A 26,163-nucleotide genomic window follows, 5' to 3' on the forward strand; every position below is an offset into this window, starting at 1 on the left:
TATAAACAGTAGCTGGTAATGTAGTTGCCCGACACTTGCCATTATCCTAGCACATTGCCAATGACTAATATCAGTAAACTAGTAGTCTTATTGCTAAACTCACTAATATGAGCTGAGTGAGAGCACGCTTTAGTGACGTTGCGCGTAGTAAAGCAGAATGCTATGCATAATATAACCCAGATAACGACTCATATCGCCCAATGAATCCATTGCATCTCATGTAACGTAATGGGTTAGGTTATCGCCTGGTGAACGGGAGGGTCCAAGATCAAATCTACTGCGATACGGATTTTTCATTGCTAGGTACTTATAGCAAGATGGACAGACGAATGACTAACTTTGAGATTTATATACATTAGATGAGAGCATCTTCAATTGAAGAGACTTGAAAAAGGTCTATTACTTTTAATAACTGTTGAAATCCAAGTCAATAGTTCGTAGCAATGCTCTTTGTGTAACCAATTACAGACTCTTATTTGAATGTAACAATATGATCAGTCTGTCATAGCCTTCACCTTTATCATGCAATGTGCTAATCATGGTACTGGTGTTACATGAAATGTTTGACATGTTTGGCATGGACACCAAGTTTAGTGGTTTGGTGTTCATTCAAAGCACTCATTTGTCGCTCATAGGTCCTACATCTGTCACTCACTCATCAGTCAGACAACTGTCATACATCAAATTGGGTAATTGTGGTACAAACTTTATTTGAACGCCATGGCACTGTATTTTTCAACCCTTCCCCTACAGCGGCGGTCAACTAGAGGTGATGTTCAAATAGAGGGTGGAGCTGTATTTTTTGACTAGCTGATCAGAATTTTGGGAAGATAAATTTAACACTTTTACAAGTGAATCAAAGCTAATGTTGCTTATATATTGCTTAGTCCCTCCAGAGAAGGGCGACATGAATGCCATCGACGTCAGTAATTTTGCTACCGCTATAATTTTGCAAAATGGTTTTTCCTATGCCTCAAAATATCAGACAGAGTTAAACAAGGAACTACTTTGAGTAGAACATATTAGACCGACATAATTAATACTTATTTTGATGGTGCCGTTTTGAAAACATTGAAAAAAAAGACCGCAAAACTTCAGAGTTAGAAAACAGACTTCGATATATCGTAATAATGGCCGTTATAACGTCGTACGCTGTTCCTGGAGTGTATTATCATCATTCATCAAAACGTTTCAAAGTCTTCATATCAGGTTGTATTCCAGCCTGATGGACGAATCTGAAGGCAATGGATTGGGTTTAGACCTTAGTGATTTCGAATCAGAGTGTAGTTTTGATGACCATGATAATTGATCTCAGGCATACTATCACCAAAACCATGGCAACAACAAAAGAATTAATTGCTACTGTAGTAATCTAGCCACTATTGTACCATTTTGTGGAAAATGTTCTACTGATTACTTTCTATTACGGGTTCATAAAGATCAAATATAATTAACGTCAAGCGGTGGTATAATAAATGCGGCCTTGAATTAAAGGTGTCGCTGTATTTTCCAACGCTTCCCCTATTATAGTGGTGTTCTATTAGAGGTGGCATTCAAATGAAGGTTTTACGGTATGCTAGTAATGATTAAGTCAAGAGCAGATTTTGCTTTTCGAAAAGTATCTAGAACATAAAATTTCTAGAATAAACGAGATGAATGATTTTTAGATAATGAAAAAATGACTAGTACTATTAACAACAGCCTTGAACAAGCAACATCATTGGCTGATATACAGCTAGCACAATTAATCTTGACAAACAGCAAACAAATGTCAGGAAATATTGGAATCGTGCTCCCTACTGATCATCCATGCCCTAAGATATAAGCCTATGCAATCAGAGCAAGACTAACAACTCAGAACAAAACAGCCAATATGGAATAGGATGAGAAATATGACAAACATCTCACCTGAGTATCAGCTCTATGATTGTGGTAGCGAGGGCGAGCTTCCATGGCTGTCCATACCTGTCCTGCGCTGTCGCTATGTCTGGACAGGCCTGCCCCTTGGACACGACAAAGAGCTGATGGCATAGCACCATGAACAGGTTGGCCACAACGAATGATGGAAGGAAGAGATAGTAGTGCCTTGCGAACTGCAATGTTACCCGAAGAGAAGTTGCACCAGTGCACACTAAATTAAATCATGACAAGACTGTAAGGGCATCAATTTTAAGAATCTAACCAAACTGACATATGTAATCATATCGATGAAAGATAAAAATTAAGTTATTTGAAATAAAAAAATTAATGCAGACAAAAAATGCAACCAGGAACAATGCACAGTTTTTATCATCTCACTTATCCTTCCTTATAGGCCAATAGCTACAGCACAAAAATATATTCATTCCAATTCGACAGAAAGACAAAAAATGGAAACTTGAAGAGTTGTCCTCTTGATGGTGGAATATTATCTGTCCATCTAACAGCAATAGCGCTCTGAGCAAGCATCAACTTTCATCAGGCATTTCGAATAAAAGCTACTAAGATTTGGTGTAAGATCATCTTTAATCCCACAACATTTGTCATTGAAGACACTGTCTACACGAGTGTTAATATTCACATTGAGCTGCCATTGTGAAGCAAATAGTTAACACTTCAACTTTTACACGAGCGTGTGTAACAGGTGTTGCTGCAGATTTTGGTACTTGAGAGACAATAGCTGACAGCGCTGCTACTCTGCCACTATCCTTTACTGCTACGCTACAAACTAGGTAAATATTAGCCGGACTTCTCTCATTTATCATAGGCCTAATAGACTGCATTTGGACAACGAGTTTAGACTCTCCCCCTTCCGTTCGAGTTTTTCGATTATCGGGTAGATGGTACTACTTGGCACGAGTACTTTTTGGCCAATGGGTTTTTCGGGTATTGCGTTTGTTGATACCGGTTTTATGTCTAAAATTTCCAAACATCAGACATATTTTAAAATTTACAATGCAATTATAATTCTATTCAATTTATTTCTTGTTTTTTGCTATTTTCTAACTAACGATATTCGTGCTTGCAGCCTTAACCCTTTGAAGTTTGAACCCCAACTGTCAGTTTTCAGGCATTGCGTATGGTGTGTCAGAATCTCCATCAGCCGGAATTCCGGTGTTCACATGGCTTTGTTTACAAAAGCCGTTTATAAGTAACAGCATAAACCAATGAAATTAATTTTTGCACAAGGTATTAGCCCAGAAATTTTATTTCCATTTGTAACAGTTTTCAAATATCTTTACCTACTTCCTTCGTTTTAATAAGAAATTTTATTTGAACGATATCGCGAAAAGATTGTTGGTAGGTCTTGAATGATTTTGATGCAAATAAAGAACTTTATAATCCTAATTACAATTTTCTAGTATATTTTGAGCCATAAAATAATGATAAACAATGATATGATACAATTGTAAATGTTTTACGAGTTTTTTTAAATCGTACAAACTTTTATAGTTTCAAACCGAATAATGATAAAGTAATGTTTTTTTCTGTTGATGACATTTGATTTGGGTTGCCTGACTTTTTTTACTAGTGTTCTACCAAATATCATTGTACAGTCAAACATGGATAACTCGTCCACGGATAGCTCGAACACATGGTTAATTCGAACATTTCCTTTGGTCCGTTCCCACGTAATGATAAATTGCTATAGATAACTCGAACTCAACACTGTTAATTCGAACTGTTTTTTTGCCCAACAGCTACCGAAACGGTTGTTTTCGCTTTAGAAAATCACTTTATTCAAAGCCATAGAGGTAAACTTTATCTTTTCGTAATTCATAAGCGTCGTTATTACCACCATCGGCAAAATATTTTTGTCAGCGACTTTTCTAAAAGTTTGGTGAAAATTGATTTATACTGCGATACGATGAATAGCACGGGCTAGCCGGGTCACGCGCGTAAGAATTTTCGCCACGCACATACAAAACAAAAATCGCATGTTGTTTTGTATGTGCGTGGCGAAAATCCTTGAGTGCGTGACTCGGCTAGCCCGTGATGAATAGTTTTCCGACGTTGATTCCGTGTTGAATCAACGTCGGAATGTTGAATGTTTAAAACGTCTTAAAAAATGTTGTAATTAAACGTATACGTTGTCTGAGCTACAAAAAACTATTCATCGTTTGACCTAAACACAGAATACGTGTGTACATTCAATAAGTATCTATTAAAAAAGCGTGAGTGATATAGAATGTACCGTAAAACCTCGTAAAACTTCTAATTGAACTGCCTAGGAGTGTTGCTCTTAACGAATCCCAGGTAAAGTAAGGTAATCTGCATAAACTTCAAGAAAAAACGGCAAAATTGATCGTGGGTAAAACCCCAAAAGAAAAAAATGTCTTTTCTTTTGAGCATTTCAACAACGATCAAGTTTTGCCAATGTCAATCTGAAAAACGTCCTGGCAATAACATCACCTCAAACAACAAACCAATCTCAAGTGATAGAAAAATCTCTATACTTTTTCATGAAAACGTTTTAAACTTTACATTAGAAGCATTTAATTTGAAACAAGCCATTTGTGCTTTTGATTTATATTATAGTTTGTATATGTACATGTATCTACTAATAAATAAGTAAATATATGGACTTGTGACAGTGCTCTGATAACTTGAACGCTCTGATAATTCGAACACTTTTGCTCGGTCCCTTGAAGTTCGAGTTATCCATGTTTGACTGTATTATGAGCACATTCTGATATATATACATATATAATAAACGTTTAAAAACTTCGGATCATTGGACAGATTGCCGAGGGTTACTAACACGCATTGAAAAAAAGAGCCAGGGTTCAAAGGGTGAACAGACGGGTTATTAAACAGTGTTTAGAGCGCAAGGCGCAATAGACCGAGTTTCTGTCCACTCTACTCGACGGCTCCGTGTAACAAAACCCGAACTCGCAAGTTAAAACTCGAACCCGCAAGATCGAAATGCTCAAAATCTCTATTACCCGAGACTCGAGAAAAGATAAACTCTGAGTCGAACGAGTTTTATTATGCATGCTCAGCACTAGACTGCACTGCATGATTATACAAGGTAGATAGAGATGTCAGTGTCTAGCGAACGACTCAGTACTAATCATGGCTTGTACAAACATTGATTACGGAACCAATAACAACAACGAAGACAGCAATTACTGGAGCTTGATAAGAACAGCGACGATTGACTCAGCAGTCGTTTGATAGATGTCACCAAGGTAAGTAGGGTAAAGCAAACTTGACTACAATCTCTATAGCACAGCTTGTGTGACAGCGATCAATGCACTTTTTTTCATTTAGTAGTCCTCGGTATTGTAATCAGCAGGCGACTGATATGGCAGCAGGCAGGCTTGTATATGTATGCTTGTGCAATCGAGTGGCATATTCGAAGTAAAAACCTCACCTTTATATGAAGCAATGTATAGTAGTCTCTGGCTAGTTCGCATTTCAACTTCAATCTCAGATTTTTTAATAGCCAGTTTTAAACTATGATGAAGTTTCATATAGGTTGCCTTTTTGGAGCAGCTAGAATATGATCAGAATTCCTTCAATATTTTCCCATAACAGAAATAATCAGTAAAAAAGTATCCACAATATAGTACTACGGTAATAACGATTGGGTCACATAAATAACAATTGATGCTTTTAATGTTGCTATAGCGGTTGCCATGATTTTAGTGTTGATGTTTTTGAGAAGATCAACTGTCATAATCATCAGAACTCCACTCTGATTCGAAGTTACTAAGGTCTAAACCATATCCATTGTTCTCAGATTGGTCCATAACGTGGTTTACAATCTCAACTGAAAACTTTAAAGTGCTTTAAAACTTTGATAAATGATGAGAATACTCCTCAGGAACTCCATACAACTTAATGGCAGCCATCGTTATGGCATATTTCAATTTGAAAACGTTGAAAAAGTATTTGAAAATTAAAAATGTTATTTCCGTCTTACAACTCCATACAGTATTTTCTATAAATGTATGAAAGCCTCACCATCGAAATAACAGCACCACGCTAATATTTTATAATCAAAGCAGTTCCTTGTCTAACTTGGTCTAATGCTTTGATGTATATGAAAAATGTGTAGAAAAAATGCTGAGGCCAATGGCATTAATTTGAATTTAATCATATAGGCAACATTAGCATCGCTTCGCAAGTAAAAGGGTTAAAATTATCTTCCTTAAAAACTGACGAGCTAATAAAAAAAGTACAGCACCACCCTTTAATTGAATGCCACCTCTAATAAAATGTACCTGTGGTACCCTAGGTCTGCCCTGTGAGAATAGTTGGATTATAAATAGAAATATGAACTACAGATAATAGAATCTGGTCTGTCATTCTGACATGCTTTCATAGTGATTACTCCTCATGAACTTTGCTGACAAAAAACTTTCTAAGATCGTTATTCCACCTAATTACACTAGTAATTTATAATAAATGATTTGTATATCTTTAAATGGATGAGAAGTAATTACAAAACAGCCAAAGGTAATTAAGTTAATGCATGCTTCGATAAAATATATGTAATATGAGCACGCCAAAATAAATTTAAACGAAATAGTGATCTGAAATGCGAAATCTGAAATCAATACAATGCTATTAGTAAGATGGATTGCAAGGAATTGTGACTGCTGTAGTTGGTGCAAAGCGCAACTTCCTGTTAACGCGTGCATGTTTTTGTCATAGGTGATTTAAAGCATAATTTTCACACACAAAATCGCCTTATGTAAAATAACTTTTAGTTAATATTAACAGTGTCACCTCATGCTGACCACATTCAACTAGATGCAAGACTTTCCTCATAACTATACACAAAACATAACAATTAACAATAATGCAAATAATATCCAACATTCTTTGATCTAAAAATTCTAGTTACTTCTTCAACAGTAAACAGTAATTTCATTGGGTCGTATCTACTAATATAACACAATGTCTTAAGAGTCAAACACCTACAGTCTTATTTTTACACAAATTCATTCATATATTCTAGTTGCAACCTAAGAGGCAATTGGGTGCAAACTTATTCCTCATCTTATGCTGGACTCATTGACCTTAAAAGTACCATTTGGCGTCTTCAAACCCATTGCCAACGAACAATTCCATAAAATGAAGAGATTGTTTGCATTCACAACTATAATTCTTTAACAGCTATTGTGTACGAGCTCATAGCATATAAAGCAAATAGTTGAGCATCAAAAGGCTGCCATCGGATAAGAGTACACAGCATAATTGTAGAAGAACGTATGTATATGCGCCACGCGTTTCTTAAATTAAAAATAATTGTTCACTGAATCATATGTATTCTACTAATCCAACTGGTTTTCCATAGCGAGTAAAAATGAATACGATTTGAGTGACGACACTGACACAGGAAACAGATAAATAAGTGGCATTCTACCTAGAGACGAGGGCCATACATATGGCATGTTATTCACAAGTAAATTTTTAAACTGTATATATCACGCTCTAGACATGTAAACAGTCATATATATATATAGCATGGTATCGACATGTAAATGGTTGTATATATGACACAATAACTCTATGTAAATGGTTGTATATATGACACAATAACTTTATGTAAATGGTTGTATATATGACACAATAACTCTATATAAATAGTTGTATATATAACACAGTAACTACAACACACTTTAGTAACTTGGTTTTTAAATATAATAAATAATTTTATATTTAGTTTACTAAAAGGTTTCACAATGACTATAAAACTACCGTACTTTTAGGACTATTAGCCGCTACTTTTTTCTGATGATTTGAGCCATGCGGCTTATATAAGGGTGCGGCTAGTCGGTGGCTTTTTCTTTCACTGCTAGGGCGCATTAACCAGAATCTCCGGTAAGTGCACCTCTAGCGGTGAAAGAAAATACGAAACAATGCTGAATGGTACTGTTCCGTTAGGCACTAGGTTAAAAAGCGTCGGTTAATACGAAGCAGTGCCATTAGGCACTGTTCCGTTTTAAACAGCAAAGTTGCTGCTGTGTTAAAAAGCACCGCTCTGAGTTCTGCGGCCTATGTATTGTTTTATTATCGATTTTTGAAAAATAAAGCAGATACGGCTTATATAGGGGTGCGGTTCATAGTCCGAAAAGTACAGTATATGTAACTACTGGAAGTACTGATCAATACTATTGATACTATTGGGACAAGATTGAAACAAACAGAGTCAATAAGCACTGCCTACATATCTACCGATTTACAACACTGCAGTTTGATGTCTTCTGTTGGGAATTATTTCATCTGTCTAGACAAACAATTGTTGAAATTCCACAGTGCATCTTAAACATTTCTCATGTAGAAGTTTGACTGTATTGTTATAAAAACACATTTGAATAATTTATGTAATCATTTATCATATAGATGATGACATAAACTATGTAACAAGTGAGAATAATATTTAATACAAAACATACTTTGAAAGTTAATACAAAACATACTTTGAAAGAAATATTATGTAAATAAAATTCAAATTTTTAATTTGCATGTATTATCAGCTACACATGCAGGAAACATGACCTTGCTAGGCTGATGGAGTTGTGTCACCCTCATTACCATTTGATTTATACATCGAACAGGCTACTGCAAACCAAAAGATTAGTGCATTCATCATGAATGCTGCATATAAGGGATCGGAAAGACCAAACATGTTAAATTTTTTGATAAAATCCAGTTTAAATCAGTCTGGAAGGGTTAATTTTTTATTTTGATAGCTGAAAAAACTCGTAACTGGCCAACATCATTGTGCTGCAATTCCGACAATAACAAAGACTACATGCCCACCATTACATAATAATTATATGTACAACTTCAAGATTATATTCTGCAAAACAGTTAAGTTACTAAAATAGCCAGTTAATGCTCCTGTTAGACCATGTTCAGGTGAAACAATCTGTTAACGGCATATTGTTAACCAGTCTTTCATGAAATCTCACCAAAATTCAGATCATTTGATGCATCCGCTTCATTGTCACAAGCAAAAAATGTAGAGTATATTACTATATTTGGTAACAGTTCCAACCAGTCGTTTGATGATGTATGAATAAGAATTGAGCATTATTATTTACAAAATATTAGTCCGAGTTCCTAAATGCTGGAGGAGATATACACAGGTACGCTACAGCTCACATATAAGTACAGTATAAGGCATACAGACACACTACCGAATATGCAGAAGTATACTACATGCTCCACAGTTGCACGCCCAAACACACCTGCATACCATTCAGCACACACATGTATATAATACTGCAAGGTAAACCGAGTATTCTGTAAGGCATACACAGGCACAGCCATAGGTATGCGTAAGAATATTACAAGGTATACCTGCATACACTACAAGGCATACACAGGTACACCACTAGGCATAGGCAGGTACATGTATACTGCAAGGTATATACGGCATTATACGGGTACAATACAAGACACACAGGTAAAATATTATGGCATACTTTTAATCATTCGAGTAACATAGTTATGTTCTGTACAACTAGGTGAAAAGATGCAGTGTTGCATCTGGTCATAATGCAACTTCACAGTGTAATAATGTGCAATAGCCACAGTGAAATAATGTGCAATAGCCGCAGCGTAATAATGTGCAATAGCCACAGTGAAATAATGTGCAATAGCCACAGTGAAATAATGTGCAATAGCCGCAGCGTAATAATGTGCAATAGCCACAGTGTAATAATGTGCAATAGCGACAGTGTAATAATGTACAATGGCCACAGTGTAATAATGTGCAATAGCCGCAGTGAAATAATGTGCAATAGCCACAGTGTAATAATGTGCAATGGCCACAGTGTAATAATGTGCAATAGCCGCAGTGTAATAATGTGCAATAGCCACAGTGTAATAATGTGCAATAGCCAGTGTAATAATGTGCAATAGCCACAGTGAAATAATGTGCAATAGCCACAGTGTAATAATGTGCAATAGCCAGAGTGTAATAATGTGCAATGGCCGCAGAGTAAAGACCTCCCCTCGTCATACACTCAAAAGAAACAGTAAAGAGCGGAAATTGGCAACTAGAAATATTGATTTTGAAAGCATAGCCATTGTGTATTTGACATGTAAACAAATAGAGGTAATGTTATGAAATATTTACTATTTGCCCATGCTAAGAAGAGATTCTCAATTTACCACTCTATTGGTATATTAACAGCGGGAGAGCTATACACAATAGATACACGGGCGTGAGCTGTATTTCTACTCATTTTCATGTTCAGCCAATGAGACAATCTGACACTGAGCAAACACAGGATAATCAACTCAGACCAGCCCACCTCGGCAACACGAATATGAAGCTATGATCAAATAGTCAGCGGAGACTCGACATCACTATATCTGCTGTTGCCCAGTAAGCGGATCTTCTGTTTTGTATATTAGTACGACAGCACATATTGGAATAGTTGCTAAAATAGAGTATTTGATCATATTGCTTGTGACTCTAAGGTGAATTCAATAACAAGAATGGAATAGCAGAAATTTATCATTTTGGTAGGACTGTGATTAGTTGCAATAACAACTGTGGCGATGTTAAAATCAACTGAAGAAATTCATGATCCGGTCTTACCCAAAAATCTAGGGTGCATTTTGTTTAAATATATTAACACTATTATTATGATTTTTATACACAAACCAGTGGATTTATATTAGTACGAATACGTAAAAATAACTCTAGCAGGTAAAACCTATGTTGGTAAGGAATGACTACATACAACGATGAATGGCTCATTGCGAATAACAACCAAAATACCTATGAAGAGTTTTCCAATTTCTTTAAAGGTTGACTTGCAACAAAATTCACATTACCGTTATTTGATATGAAAAGATTCACCATGTCTTACTCTGTTGTGTTGTAGGTGCAAAATAAGTAGAAAGGCGATTACAAGCTCTTAAAAGCTCAAAAACGAACAGAAAATCGCAGCCACACGAGACCGCCGTAGTTTGGATTCCCTTTCCAAAACGGCTCAAATGGGATGTAGTTGTTACAGGATGGTTTCTGTTTACACTTTCATGCAACCTCATTCGTCGAAATATTTTCACAAATATACTTCACGCATTCAATAAAACTATGTCTATTGTTCTTACACGTCTATTTTATCGTCATCGTAATGCTGTCACTTTTAGCAGTGATATCTTATAACTTACCGTAAAAATTCGTTTCATTTTTTAGCCTTAGCTTGAAGGTGTACATATCATTGTCTGATAACCATGACGAGCCTGTTGGTCACTTGTGATAATCGAAAAGTGCTGCAGAAATTATTTGCGAAGTATTGGGTGACATGATCAGATTACGACTTGCTGATTAGACCAGGCCGAAACAAAACTGTAAAGTAGCGAGCATCTATATTTGACACAGGGTCTTCGGTAAAACCCGAAGTGTTTGTCATAAACTAGTACTACGATAAGTTTTATATTGAGCTTTGTATTGGCCTTTCAATTCACGTGAGAACATACGTGACAAGACGATAACCAAATTTCGTGGCTACGTCATCGAAATGAAGAGATTCTAATCTACAGCGGCTTTTCGTTTTCGAGCTTTTAAGAGCTTGTAATCACATTTCCACATATTTGGCATTTACAACACAACAGAGTAAGACATGGTGAATCTTTTGATACCAAATAACTGTAATGTGAATTTTGTTGCAAATCAACCTTTAAGCAACCCAAACATCTCCACACGTTTCAAGTAGTTTGCTGGATTAAGTGAAACAAACACCTTATCTCTTAGCTAAGCTTTACTCGAAAATTTGCTATTGCTGCGTGTAATAACAATGAAGGAAAAGTCACAGCAATGTCTGTTCAAATGAATCACATGTCACAGATAACATCATTTAAACCGGTTGCAATCCAGCAAACAAAATAACCGCAAATATAAAACAAACTACGAAAGGCAACTAAAGAATATAGTATTCAGAGACACCAAATCACATATGTAACATGACCATATACATGTAATACAACCATATACATGCAATACGATCATATACATGTAATACAACCATATACATGCAATACAACAATATACAGTCAAACATGGATAACTCGCCCTCGGATAGCTCGAACACATGGTTAACTCGAACGGTTTCGTTGGTACATTCCTACGTGATGATAAATTGCTTTAGATAACTCGACCTTAACTTGGTTAACTCAAACAGTTTTTTGCCCAACGGCTACCGAAACGGTTGTTATCGCTTTAGAAAATCACTTTATTCCAAGCCATAGAGGTAAACCTCAACTTTCCGTAATTCATAGGCGTCGTTATTACCACCATCGACAAAATATTTTTGTCAACGACTTTTCTAAAGGTTTGGTGAAATTTGATTTTTAACAAACATCCGCTTAGCGATGCCTTTCGGAAGCAAGGAAAAGTGAGGTAACCTTCGCATAAACTTCAAGAAAAATCAGCAAAATTGATCTTGGTTAAAACGCTCAAAAAAGATGTCTTTTCTTTTGAGCATTTCAACAACGATCAAGTTTTGCCAATTTTAATCTAAAAATGTCCTGGCAATAACATCACCTCAAACAACAAACCAATCTCAAGTGATAGAAAAATCTCTATATTTTTGATAAAAAAGTTTTAAACTTTACATTAGAAGCATTTAATTTGAAACAAGCCATTTATGCTTTCGATTTATATTATAGTTTGTATATATACATGTATCTACTAATAAATAAATAAATACTTGTGACAGTGCTCTAATAACTTGAACGCTCTGATAACTCGAGCCCTTTCGCTCGGTCCCGTGATGTTCGAGTTATCCATGTTTGACTGTACATGCAATACGATCATATACATGTAATATGATCATATACATGTAATACGATCATATTACATGTATATGATTATATACATGTAATGTAGCCATATATAAGTAATATGACATTGTTAAGCACATTCAATTTAACTAGAAGCTAGGAATCTTTTGTTTTATCTTTTCAAGCTAGGAAAGCTTTTATGCCTACTGTAGTGACTCGCATATACCCAAGGAGCCATTCAACAGGCAGCTAAACTTCCGCACTCAATTAAAGCTAGAATATCTGTATAAAACATTCTAAAAACCTGATGAAGTTTACAAAAATCTTAACCCTTTGAACCCTGGCCATCCTTGCCGATGTGCGTCAGTATCCCTGGGCAAATTGTACAACAATAAAAAGTTGAAACTTTTATTAGAAGCATCTTAATATGCTCATAATCTAACGATATTTGGTAAAAAACTGGTAAAAAAAGTTTAGTAACACACAGTTAATATTAACAAATGAAAAAAAAGTATTTCAGAGTTCTTCGGACTGAAACCATAAAAATTTTGTATGATTTTAAAAACTTGTAAAAATCTTTGCAGTAGCATCATATCCATTGAGCACAAGTTCTCATCGTTTTATGAGTCACAATAATCTGCAAAATTATGGTTGATGTCATATAATCCTTCATTTGCATCACAATCATTCATGACATACCAACAAACAAGTTATACCAACTTTTTTTGCGACATCGTCCCAGTTAATTGTTATTATAACGACGAAAGTATACAAAGATTTTTGAAAGCGGTTAAAAGTGAAAGATTCGTTAGAACACCCTGACCAAGAATTAATTTGATTGGTTTACACTGTTACTTAGGAACAGCTTTTATAAACAGAGCCATGTGGATGCCGGTATTCTGGCTGTTACGGCTTTTGACACACTCTAAGCCAGGGATGTCAAACTCAATTGTACAAAGGGCCAAAATTCAAAACGCAATGTAGGTCACGATAAACATTTATTAAACACAATAAAACTAAATGTTCATAGAACATAAATATGGATAAAAACAGACAGGAATATCATTCTGAAACAAACTTCAGGTTAAATTGACCTGAGAAGTACGCAGCAAGGCAGCTGAAGCGTTGCATTATTCATATCTGTAGTTTTGTGCAGTATTATGTCATCAGTGCTTCATATCGATGGGCCACGAATAACAATAATGTAAAATGTTCTTGTGGGCCAGACCTGATTACAAGGTGGGACAGATGTGCCCTACACAATGCTAAAATACTGGCGTTAGGATTCAAAGGGTTAACACATATCTTTCTATAACAATGTTGCAACAGCACTTAGTGAATGATAAGCATATGGCCACCTTTTTATCTCAGGTTCTATATCAACATATATGCTAGCCTAAATTAAAAAAATTATTGTTCTTCCTGAAGTGATCTGAGAACTCTTTCAGAAAGTTGAATGCGTCTTTATATTTTGCTAGTAATTGGTTTTTGGTTGTAAGCGATTTAATAAATCTTTGTAATAACCACGTCTTATTTAAAGCTTTTACGCTAATTATTTCTTAAGGCAATAATAGTTGAAAACTCAGATTTATAAAAAATTAAATCTCAACAATTCTTATTTAATAACTTCCTTACAACTAGATTTTTAAGAGGATTGTTAAGATTTATTTTGGTTCTTTTATACCTAGAACTTGTACAGAACACTTTAAATAAAGATGCGATTACATGTCAATTGCTCCTATAGCACTGTAAAACTGTTTTTGTGTAACATCAATATTAGAACAGCTTTTGTGATAAGGAAATGTTTGCCTAGTTAGCCCTAGTAGATGCTGCCTGTCTACTACTGAATTCGGTGTTGATTTACTGGAAGCAAATATAATTTGATAAGTTTCAGCATGATATTCAAGGTTATATTAGAGCTTCACGATTTCCAAAAACATCAGAAGATTCGATATTGCAAAGAGACGATTCGCAATATATCGCAACATTATTATTATGCATAAAGCTTGTAAATTTTTGTTAATTTTGTTTGTATATTTTAATTTGAAAAAAAACTGTTTTGTGTTCTACATAATTAGAAACATTTATTTCATGAATGCTCATGTGAGTACAAGACCATGGAATGAGCTTATTATGAGATTAGAGGCACGTGCATTTATGTTCAATGAAAAATATTGGAATACTTAACAGAACAACCAGATAACAGTGAAATTGAAAAGTTCTATATCTTATAACAAGGCTAGTGAGTTGAGATTAGCTATCAAAATAACTTTGCCTTTGCAAGCAGGTCGACCAACCATGATGGATTTACGGAGTTACTTGATTTTCAACCACTAAATTTAATATCAAGATTAATACTTCATAATTATTTACTTTCTGAATTTAAATTTAAGAAAACATGCGCAAAAAATGTTCAGTTATACTGTCTAAGTTAATGTAATAAGCAATTACTGACCAACATTTTTTTATGAATGAAATAATAAAATATTGACCTTAGTTTTAAATGGGGAATGCAATCTTAGAATTTTTTCATCAGGATGAAGAAAAATTTGCTGTGTTGTAACAAAATAATTTTAATCTGCGTTAAACCTCTGTCAAAGTCAAGATTCTGATATGGATTACTAGATTCTGATAATGGAATTATTTGCGACTGCTTGTTAAACCTTTAACAGGGTGAAGACCTTGCTAGTTACAGAAATTACACATACCCTACATGTCATCATGAATTGGTAATCTTGTGCATTTCCCCTGTAAAAGGGAAGGACTTAATTAACTCTTGATCATTCCATAGAAATTGTTTAGCTGTTTTGTTAGTAATGAGATCTGAACTAGCTGACCCTTGCAAAATTCAGTTCGCATGGGCAGAGCAAACACTGATTAGATTTCGAGTGATGTAAACAACTATGTAATTATCGGAGACCCAACTATATGCTTCATCTAAACTTCATAGAAATTGTAGCCTTTGGTACCGGCCAAAATCTGCTTATATGATGACATAATTATAGTGGCCTAAAAGAAATCCCTGAACACCGCAACACAAAAGAACAAATCAATTAGCCTATGGTGTATCTATTTCCCATTGTCTATTCAACCCTACTATATATTCCTAGCCATACAATGACGAGCTAAACAAAACGTACGAGAAAACAACAAAGGTGTAACAACAGCCGAAGATGCCTAGTCACACGAGCATAACGGACCCACGACGTTGCCAAGGAGGGGGGTACTGCCAGCAGAATCTAATTAACGAGTCTCGAGATTGGCCAGGTAACAAAGAGGGCGCTACAGCGGAATTAATCGCACAGTGCTTGGCACTGACAACACGGCAGCGCATTACATCAGTAAGGAAGCCAAGACGGACAGCGACAAACTCAGGTAGCATGGGAGAGAAAGCAAAGAGTGAAGGATCATTGGCAGCGAACAGGTAAATTAGTTTGTATGCTTATGTATGTAAAGAGCAGTTATGAGAGTTTAAAGGCTACCATTCAGAGCAACAGCCATCGTTACATTACTTTGGTGGCTACAAAGCCCAAAGATGCATGCCAGACTTTCCACTTGATACCTTTCAATTGTCCCTCACTGTTTGTCGACAACAAAGTTTTACATTGAAAGCTACTGTGAAACCTTTATTTGAACACCACGGCCCTGAATTTTCAACCCTTCCCTAGAGTGATGTTTTATTAAAGTTGACGTTCGATTAAAGGGTGGCGATGTATTTTTTAATCCTTTTCCTGTATGGCGTTCTATTAGAGGTGGCATTCAAATAAAGGTTTTACAGTATTCATTGTTATTTTTTACGCAGTCGCGAAAAATCGGTGAATGTTTTATTTCTGATAGCTTTTTAAAAGATGAGCTCATCATAAAAATCAGTAGCCAAAAGCAGTCCTGACAAACAAGAATGTGCCGATAATGTGAGTAAGCTATCGCCAGGATATGATGACCACATTGACTATTAATTCGGTCTGTTTAAACGAACCTTAAATACAAACACTCTCACACAAGTATCAACATACAATGAAACCTCTACATACAAATCTAAACTGTTCTGAAAGTTCCATTCTATGCCAAAATAGCTGCGTGTTCAAGCAAATATCCGTATAAAATTATAGTGATTCATTTTACAGCTGAAAAATCTCTAACTCCTTAATAGATGCTGAAGGCAAATAGACAGCGCATTAAAGCAACTGTGCCATAGAAAAATATATGTAAAACAAATAGATGTAAAAATCTATAGTGACAATCATTAAAAAAAGTTTATATTGATTCATATAAACTGACCTTCATCCACGTGTCTATCTTAAAGACACGTGAATGAAAGACCGAGACATAACTTACCCTAACTCCAATTACGAGTTTAAATTAATTTAATTTAGATATTACTATTTTATTATTTCTATTTTCACCCACCTTTTTACTTTAACTTAAGGATCTAAAATGTTTTAAAAAACTTAAAACAGTGGAAATTAACTTGACTTGAGAGTAAAATACTACTTAGGAGATTGGAAAATCGTACATTGAGCTGATCATAAGTAGATGTTCAACTGTACTGAACATTTCTTAAGCACGTGAATAGGTTTGGTGAATAATCAGTAGGCCTACTTCATGAAAAACATGTAATTGAATGTTTTGTATAAACTTTGAACAGAAAAAAACATAAATAGTTATTGTCTGACTAAACTGCAGCAACCATCCTCTGGTGGCCTAAGATGTCATCCCCTGACCAAAATGGAATTTCCATTGGGCAAATATCTGTCAAGTAGATTGACAAGATTTCAATAGAATGACACAGCCAATATTCACAGTTCTTGTCATATATAACCTAACCAAAGAATGCTCTCAAAACTGTTCAGATTCCACACTTTAGGATTGGCTTAAAATAATGACTGACGACGATGAAAACTTCTCTTCCATCACTGTGTCTAGTCACTCTTTTAGTAGACTGCCTCGGTACAGATGAAAGTTATGAATAATTATATGAATATATGAAAAAATATGATATCTTATATGCCCCTTTGCTACCTTCAGCTAGTAAAACCTGCAACAGCCATTTATTATTACTTGTTGCCAGCTATCAGATGTCATAAGATTACTAATCAAATGTGGAGCTCTGACATAATCGCTGTAACCTAACAAAATCTGATAACATAATTTGTTATTCTATATTCTCTCTAAAAATATGTTGAGCATAGGGAACAATAACCGCAAGCAGACATGCATTAGCTGTGAAGACATTACAAAAATTAACCACAGAAACACAATTCCAATATGAGCTGCTTGTCATATGCACGAGCAGTCGTGATCTAAATGAAACTGACTTTTAAACTGCGACAACCTTTTTAAATACGAAGTCCGCATGCTATTGTACAAATATTTCAACTGTTTTTACCATAATAACATCCATATCCATCTGTCGCCATTGTTGGATTTTGAAAAAATATTGCATAATACAGAATTCGAACTCCCAGCATTCAGCTCATTAGACCGGCACTCCAACACCTGTGCTAATCAATCGCCTTACCATGCTTTAGAATATTTGTATGGATAGTTATTACACCTGACTATTTCTAACGGCGCACTCGACTGCTAAGGTACTGCTAGTACAAAATATAAAGCGGCACTATAGTAAACAATCATGAGAAATGATTGGACTTCTATAGAACCCTCTTATCATTATTGCTAACAAATATTGTTTTTGTTTCTGTTTCTAGTCAGGTACAACGAAGCCACACAAGTCAAGGACTATGTCAACACATAACAGCATCTCATGCTGTAGAGCGTCCATGCACGGTAACGGGTTGCACTAAAAAGACTTTCCAACCAACACAAGGCGTGCCAGCGGCTTGCACGAATAAAGCTCATAGGCTAGACAACTCCACTAAACTTGATACACATATGCCTTCTGCAATTCGATGGAACAATTCAGCGAGGACTATCCAACCACCTTCAGCCGCTCTGGTCAGCAGACCAAGAACGCAAAGGTTTATTGTACGACCACCTGGTAGCACGAAATGCCTTAATACGATGGCATCAACCACAACAGATTTGCTGACTGTCAGGAAACTATATGATGAAAATATAGGTACAAAAGCTGACTACCTCAGCGCAGCTCCTAGTCAGAACGTAGCCGTGCAGACAGCATTCGACCGTGCAATAGCTCACAAAGAAGTGACAAGTGACAGACTGAGAGTTGGACTCATAACCAATGACATCACACCGCGAGTCTACCTCCAGGTAAGTAGTGTTTTCTTAGTAAAGTATCTTAAGAATACATGAAGTTAAATGTGGGGTCATGGTGATCATTAAAGCACTTTATAGGCTTATCAGCGACATGAACAATTTATATGATGGCCTGAATCTGTATAAGCTGTTTATTTGCATGACTCTCTTGAACTGTTGTCATCGCTGATAAATTACTCAAAATAATTCTCCGCGATGCCAATGATATTTTTATGTTTCTTTTCTTTACTAGTGTACTTTTTTTCCTTCGTGTCCACCTATTTAACCATGCGTCTGAAACTCTACTGCTATTTCATGATTTTTCACACTTACACAAAAATTATGAAATAGTAAAATATTTGTCATTTTACGCAATTACAAACTAAGTACTTTCGATTTAGTGATCACAGCAGACATTTTAGGAAGGAATAAAGTTGACGATTATACCAATTTGTGCATCATTTAGCTAAATCATGGTTAATATCAGCTGACATTGAATAATTGTTTACCATGAACGATGATTGCCGCAGGCGGTAGCCCCCTCAGAGATAGTGGGACCCACACTGACAGTGATAGAATTATTGGCATAGCGAAGAGAAAGGGGGAGACCTATTGTATTCAATGCATTACATTGTTTCATCTAATTAACCCCTTCATCACCCTAACTTCTTTATTGGCTAGTATTGACCACTGTAATTATTTGATCCATAGATTTATAGACTATAGAATCTTTATAGAACTTCATTGGTGTATTCCATATCTGATAGTAAATAGAGTTACCAAAATGTTAGAGATCATGAGGTTTGATTTCAATTGTTTTAAAACGTCTGTTAGGTGTTCCTCATTTGAGCAAACAATGCAGTATGTAGAAAGTTATGGTTTACAGCTGAACTGACTGCAGTATAGGAAATGTCATTACGAATTCTTCTAAATGTTCGAACTAAAATGGAGTGATCAACATATAACTGACACTGTATTACGAAAGCTGTCTCTGTTCCTGCAAATGCATGGATAGCTGTAAAGGCTTGGCTACACATATCGGAATGACACATACCAAATGGTGCGTCGCACTGACAAATAGATTGATCAATGAGAATAATTCTCATTGGTCAATCTATTTGTCAATTTGACTGAGGACAATTATTGTCCTCAGTCGTGTAAAGGCTGTGCCGACTATATGCTGATTTCCCATTACCATTATTGAATTATCATCAGTATATTTATTTGATAATATGGATCACCAACGACCTCTCACAGCAATAACATTTGATGAGCAATTCGTATTGCTATATTTGTGCTCAAGGAAAATCAACGAATATACTAATTTGTGGACTATCTAGCGAAACCATGGTTAATATCAGCAGACATTGAATAATTATGTTTACTATGAGCGATGATTGACGCAGGCGGTAGCCCCCTCAAAGATAGTGGGACCCACACCGACAGTGATAGAATTATTGGCATAGCGAAGTAATAACAGTGAAAACTAAGTACGGAAATATTTGGGGCTTATGACGTGAATCAAACTAAAAAGTTTCAACAAATTTTATTGCATAATCATTTAAAACATATCATGAACAGTTCCAACTTATAAGGTAACCTTTCTATGTCTGTCACAGTTGAGAAAATATTTATTATATGTAAATAGTTGTTTGTGGGAAATCTGGTTGTTATTGGCACTTGAAACTGAATCTTACAAGAAATTGGCTTGCTTTGGAAATAATTAAAATGGAATTGAATTATGTCTGTTAGATTAAACTATTTCAACCAATTATGCATTGATTTTATCACTATTGATTTTATCACTATTGATGTAAACCAGCACATTCGTTTTAAAACAATTCACGGACAAAACATTGCCACCCCATTACCAATGCTTTGTCTACTCGAAGAACGCATTTCATCGCAGTGTGTAACCAGGCTTTGAACCCTAATAGCTCACACAACATCCTGGCCTTCTTATCATCTCCCCACACTCAGCTTGGGATAGCTACCCAACAATTTAACATGTTCACCATAAAACATGCTCGTTGTAGGAAAGCCAAGGTACCAGACACTTTCGGAAGATGAACATGAAACTGAGAGATGAACTGACAGAGGTATACAACTACCGACATATGGAAAGTAGTCTACCACCTAGTCTACCATCGGATACCGACTCCAGTGACGACCGCAGTGATGGACAATAGACACGAACCACTGCTATGATATTTTGCAACTACGCTGTATATATATATATACATTTAATCTATTTATCTCCTTTTCATTTGCCATTGATAACGCCCACATCCTGTTGCTAGACACCATCTAGTAAACATACTTCAACTGATACTCTCCTTTATTGACAGCGATATTTTCCTTGAACAGCAAACAAAATCAATGGTATACCTTTACTGCATCTACTACGTACTCAACGGTACTTAAAAACTAATCTGTTTAAAACATATTAGTCTATGCTGTAGATATAGAAGGCCTAAAACCTTGCGAGCGTACATATGCACGTACAACTATTTACTTTGCATCCCCTTTAAATAGCTGCTAGACATATGACTGTAGAGCCATGGTTGATACATTACTTTCTGGCAAAAAGTGCCTGTATTGTAGTAGCATAAGCTAATGGCCATACCCTGGTTGTATTTGCAATCAATAATACACTGGCAAATCATTCTATGATTCGCATCTCATGTTAGAAAACAGTGTCTCAGCTTACACCTCTAACACTGAACTGCACATTGTCCCGTGTGACACACTAGCCTGCATTCAACTAAATATGACAGGTATTACAACATACATGTACGGTGATGACCAAGAGAAAACTGTTTGAAGCACGACATCATTTAGAAGTTATCTTCCCATGAACAAACCTTGAAGAACGACCAGGGCGACTAATTGGCGCTTTGCATACTTAGTTTGAAAAATCTTTCTTTGCACTTACAAGCCTTCTACTACAGCGGTATTTCATGGACATTGAGCAACTCACTTGTGAAAGGACTTTCCTGAAGTCAATCCGAACACTCAGTTTATACTGGCATGTGGGTTGGAGGTAGAGGTGAAGTTTCGCATGCTCCGAGCCAACTGGATAAGGCACTTGAAGCCTGAGGCTAAGGTTGCCTCTGCCTAATGACGGACTGTAACACATTGGTAGGTGAACAAGCAAGAGCAGAGACTACAATTTGAGCAAAGACTACAATTTGTTAATCTTAAGCTTGTACAATGAAACCCAGATTATACATCCATAAAGAAATGCAGCTAGATGCACTATATTTCCATACTTTGAATACTGATCTTTCCAAGCATTCTTTGATATATGGAAGAACTCAAAGCTAAGATTTGCTGTAACCTCAAGTAATTGCTGACCTTGTAGAGTAATAACAATAAACAACTGAACTGGATAAATAGACTCACAACTGTGTAAAATATGCTCGACAGTTTATGAGTCTATCTGCCTACTTTAGAATCAAACTAGAATTTATGAAACTTGGTTACACATGATCTTGTTTGACAGTATGAAAATCCGTCTGTCTACAACAATTATTTTCATGAAATAACGAATCTGATGAAAGCGTGAGAACTAGGTGATTAATGCAACGAAATTCTTCTTTTTCATTAGAGCAGTGTAATAGCATGATATGGTATGGCAACTTAGGTATTATAAGTTGTCCCTCGACATTAGCCAAGTGAATTCTTGGCTTCTTAGGGTAAATCTATATATCTATATACATGTATATATTTCTCAGGGTTGGTATGTGTGTCGTTCCAGCTATAGCTATAAAAATCTTGGAATTAAAATTCCGCATTCCGATGGATTTGAACTCATGACGAATGTATCCGCAAGTTTCTTATCCAGACTCTCTACCACTGAGCTCAATCACGTAATAAATTTTTCACGATTTTCTGAACAAAGACTTTATTACGTGACTGAGCTCAATCACGTTACCATATACCGTATGCACACACTATTTATTTTAGCATTGCGCCCACACGTTACGATGCTCCTGTTAAGAAATATTTTTCGTAAGGTTCAATTACTATATCTGGGGTCAAAGCCAATTTTTCTCACACCGCCAATTATATTATCTCCGTAGGAAAAGCGTCGACATTCTCTCTCCGTTCAGTAAGACAAAGACAGTACGATCTCATTTTTACCTTGGTACCGGTATCGAGAGGTACTAGTATTGGCGTATTCAAAGTTTTGATGGATAGCTTCGGATGGAACAGTAACCTTTTTTATACACACACACACACACTTCTATGCAAGAACTGTTATTTTTGATTCTACATATTCAGGAATTTATTTTGTTTTCTCAGTTCGTATTAATTGTATCATTATCGAATCATCTTTTATTGTAATCATAGCAAAACTGACTTAATTTAACTATTACTTGCTAATTATTTCACATTTACATCTAAACCCTTTTATAGTTTTATTTTTTTCAATTTATTTGACCTGCAAAAAACATGTTCCTCATGATATGAAGTTTGAAAGTTACAGTTGTTTGACAAAGTTTCAAAACCTTTACAGTTGCTTTTATTTTCTCTTAAATTATTTCAACTACACAAGACATTTGTCTCATTTTATGTAGTTTGAAAGTTAGAATGGCAAATGTTGTTATATGTTAAGTACAAATCGATTTTCTGAACAAAAACTTTATTACCCGGGCAATGCCGGGTAGTACAGCTAGTATATATATATAAATTAGTGTTTCTCTGTCGTCTGTCATTCGTCTTTCAAGCGATACCAATAAAGTTTTTACAGAGGTTTTGAACTCGGAGCCTGCCGATCTGCAGACAAGCGAACCAATCCATTAGACTCTAGGTGTCTAATTAGCCATATCAATTAATAATAGTGCACAGGTTCATTACATCGGTTACAATACTCATGCGTAAAACGCTGGGGAAAATACTATTGGCTATTAACTAGCACACTTGATCATTACGGGTAACAAAACGTTTATTAAGTTGGCATCTGACACGGCTCGTGCTATAGTAAAGGTTTACACTACATTAGGTTACTAAAATTCATTGGGTAATTATTTTATTACTCACACAATGCCAGGCACTCAGCTAGTATGACATAAATGGTAAATAATCAGTACAACAGTTGCTCAGCGCCATAAGGTCAATGTACAATTTTGAGTGTTATTCAGAAATCAATATTGATAAATCCCACGTTGCCATAGTGCTGATGTGTTAGGCTGAGTAAACGCTATGCATTTTCATATTTTTGACAGATTTTAACAAAACTTGACACACATATGCTCCTTCCGCCAGGTCACTAAACTATTTGGTCACTAAACTATTTGGTCACTAAACTCTTTGGTCAACAAACTATTTGGTCACTAAACTATTTGGTCACTAAACTATTTGGTCACAAAACTCCGCCTGATTCCTGACAAGTCTCTTTAACACCCACCCGTAAGCTATCTGATTGAAAATTAAAAAAAATCAGGGTTTATTACAGGTAACAAAGAACAAACACGCGTGTGAATGTATGCGGGGTATCCTCAATTGAGCTTGTAGCAATGTATAAATAATGAATATCCTCTGTAGCATTATTTAAACAGAAACTGAACAAAAACTCTTAAAAATTAAATGATGATGAATGGACGCACCTGACCTCAGCATATGTATCTGATCCTACAGCCCATGGCATCTGTAGCCTCATAAAGCTTGGCACAACTACAACACCATAGCTTCAGCGCGTGACATGCTATATGCTAAACCCTAGTTGTGCTCAGATACATTATGGAAGTGAAAACAAGAACGCGCCACATCTTTTGCTGACATCAGCTTGTGACAAACACAAACACAAAGCTTGTGATATGAATCCTCCTGTAGTCCCTTATAGTTGTGAATAGTACTAAATAAACCAACAGGAGAAAGTACATCGACATCCCAACATTCACTAGGAAGTCACAAATGAAGAAGTTTAGCATTGACATGCCCCACCTCCAGTTTAAGCCTACTACAGTTATAAACAAAACGTGAGTTCAAACAATTTGACATCCGAGTCTTAAACCATAACTGTCAAATACAACTTTTATCATATTAACTAGGTAAATCAGACACGCTGATTCCGATTTTGTACTCAAAATAAAGATTAGTTCACTAACTTCCAGAGTAATGAAGGCTTTTTTGCTGCGTTTTAATATCGGTCTCGAAAACAACACGATCGGCACGACAAGCTCCGCCCATAAATACGTGACGTAACCTAGCTTTTTAGGAACAGAAGTTACGTAGAGATGTTTAGACCGATTTAGAATAATAGAGACGGGTGTTTTAAAATCCATTAATATCTAAATTCAGCCTTAAAAAATAATATCAGTATTTTTTGAAAGGTGGATAAGCTATTAAACATTGCATATTTAAAAAAGCGCGATAACAACGCTCGCTTGTGATAAAACCGCGCTTTTTGAGCTCATTTCTCTCGGCGTTCAGCCCATTTAAACGTCCTGTAACAAGCTACGAGCAACTTTAAATAATTCATATGCCTTTCATAAAAGACTGAGATTATTTTACAGGCTGGATTTAGATAATAATGGGTTTTAAGACGCCCATCTCTATTATTCTAAATCAGACTAAACATTCCTAACTTCCGTTCCTGAAAAAGCTAGGTTTCGTCACAGATTTATGGGTGGAGCTTGTAATGCCGATTGTGTTGTTTTCAAAACGGATATTGAAAAGCTTTAAAAAAGCCTAAATGACTTTGAAGGTTACTGGACCAATCTTTATTTTGAGTACAAAATCGAAATCAGCGTGGCTGATTTACCTAGATAATACGATAAAAGTTGTACGTGGCAGTTATGGTTTAAAGATATACTCTACTTTATTTCCCTAAAGCATGCCAAAACACAGCTTCTCTAAAATTAAGAATTTTCCATTACTTTTGGATTGCATCTTTACACATATAAAGCAACACTACTAAGTGCTATGGACTCCTGACAAACCAAATCACTTTGTAGCTACTAAATTATAATTATATACCATACATGTTTCAAAGCAGAACTTAGTGCCATTCTGAGAAGTTGTTCTTAGAAAGTTATAAGTCAAGATCAGCCACGACTGTATATAACTATAATATAGTTATATACAGTCCTTGTCAATGTGTCAGTATCCTTGAGCAATTTGCCAAACGGTAAAATGTTTTAAAATTTTTATTAAATATATCTTAATATGCTAATAATTCAATGATATTTGGAGAAGCACTGG

The 26,163-nt window shown here is 35.7% G+C and overlaps 2 protein-coding genes across 4 annotated transcripts in view; one reads left to right on the forward strand and one right to left on the reverse strand.

Annotated features, from left to right (window-relative positions):
* LOC137386920 (GPI inositol-deacylase-like) overlaps positions 1-26,163 on the reverse strand; it is an 80,636-nt gene that overhangs the window by 10,669 nt on the left and 43,804 nt on the right. For all 3 annotated transcript variants that reach the window (XR_010977851.1, XM_068073144.1, XM_068073145.1), the window contains exons 15-17: positions 24,567-24,633; positions 21,935-22,082; positions 1,909-2,093 (exon numbers count right to left, since the gene is read on the reverse strand). Coding sequence is in view for 2 of the 3 variants with exons in the window: in XM_068073144.1 (XP_067929245.1) it covers positions 1,909-2,093; positions 21,935-22,082; positions 24,567-24,633 (400 nt within the window). In the remaining variant the exon portion in view is untranslated. The remainder of the gene's footprint in view (positions 1-1,908; positions 2,094-21,934; positions 22,083-24,566; positions 24,634-26,163) is intronic.
* On the forward strand, positions 10,200-21,532 carry LOC137388646 (uncharacterized). The gene is made up of 4 exons (XM_068075116.1): positions 10,200-10,333; positions 15,849-16,162; positions 18,447-18,969; positions 20,991-21,532. Exons 2-4 carry the CDS (start codon positions 15,912-15,914, stop codon positions 21,141-21,143), a joined length of 927 nt encoding a protein of 308 aa, XP_067931217.1. The 5' UTR covers positions 10,200-10,333; positions 15,849-15,911; the 3' UTR covers positions 21,144-21,532.

The sequence above is a fragment of the Watersipora subatra genome, chromosome 2, assembly GCF_963576615.1.
Source record: "Watersipora subatra chromosome 2, tzWatSuba1.1, whole genome shotgun sequence".
Classification (NCBI taxonomy): Eukaryota; Metazoa; Bryozoa; class Gymnolaemata; order Cheilostomatida; family Watersiporidae; genus Watersipora; species Watersipora subatra.

Coding starts and splice junctions, on each gene's coding strand:
- LOC137388646 (XM_068075116.1), top strand. CDS start 15,912: ATGCCTAGTCACACGAGCATAACGGACCCACGACGTTGCCAAGGAGGG. Junction 16,163..18,446: donor GGATCATTGGCAGCGAACAG/GTAAATTAGTTT, acceptor TTCTGTTTCTAG/TCAGGTACAACGAAGCCACA. Junction 18,970..20,990: donor CACCGCGAGTCTACCTCCAG/GTAAGTAGTGTT, acceptor TGCTCGTTGTAG/GAAAGCCAAGGTACCAGACA.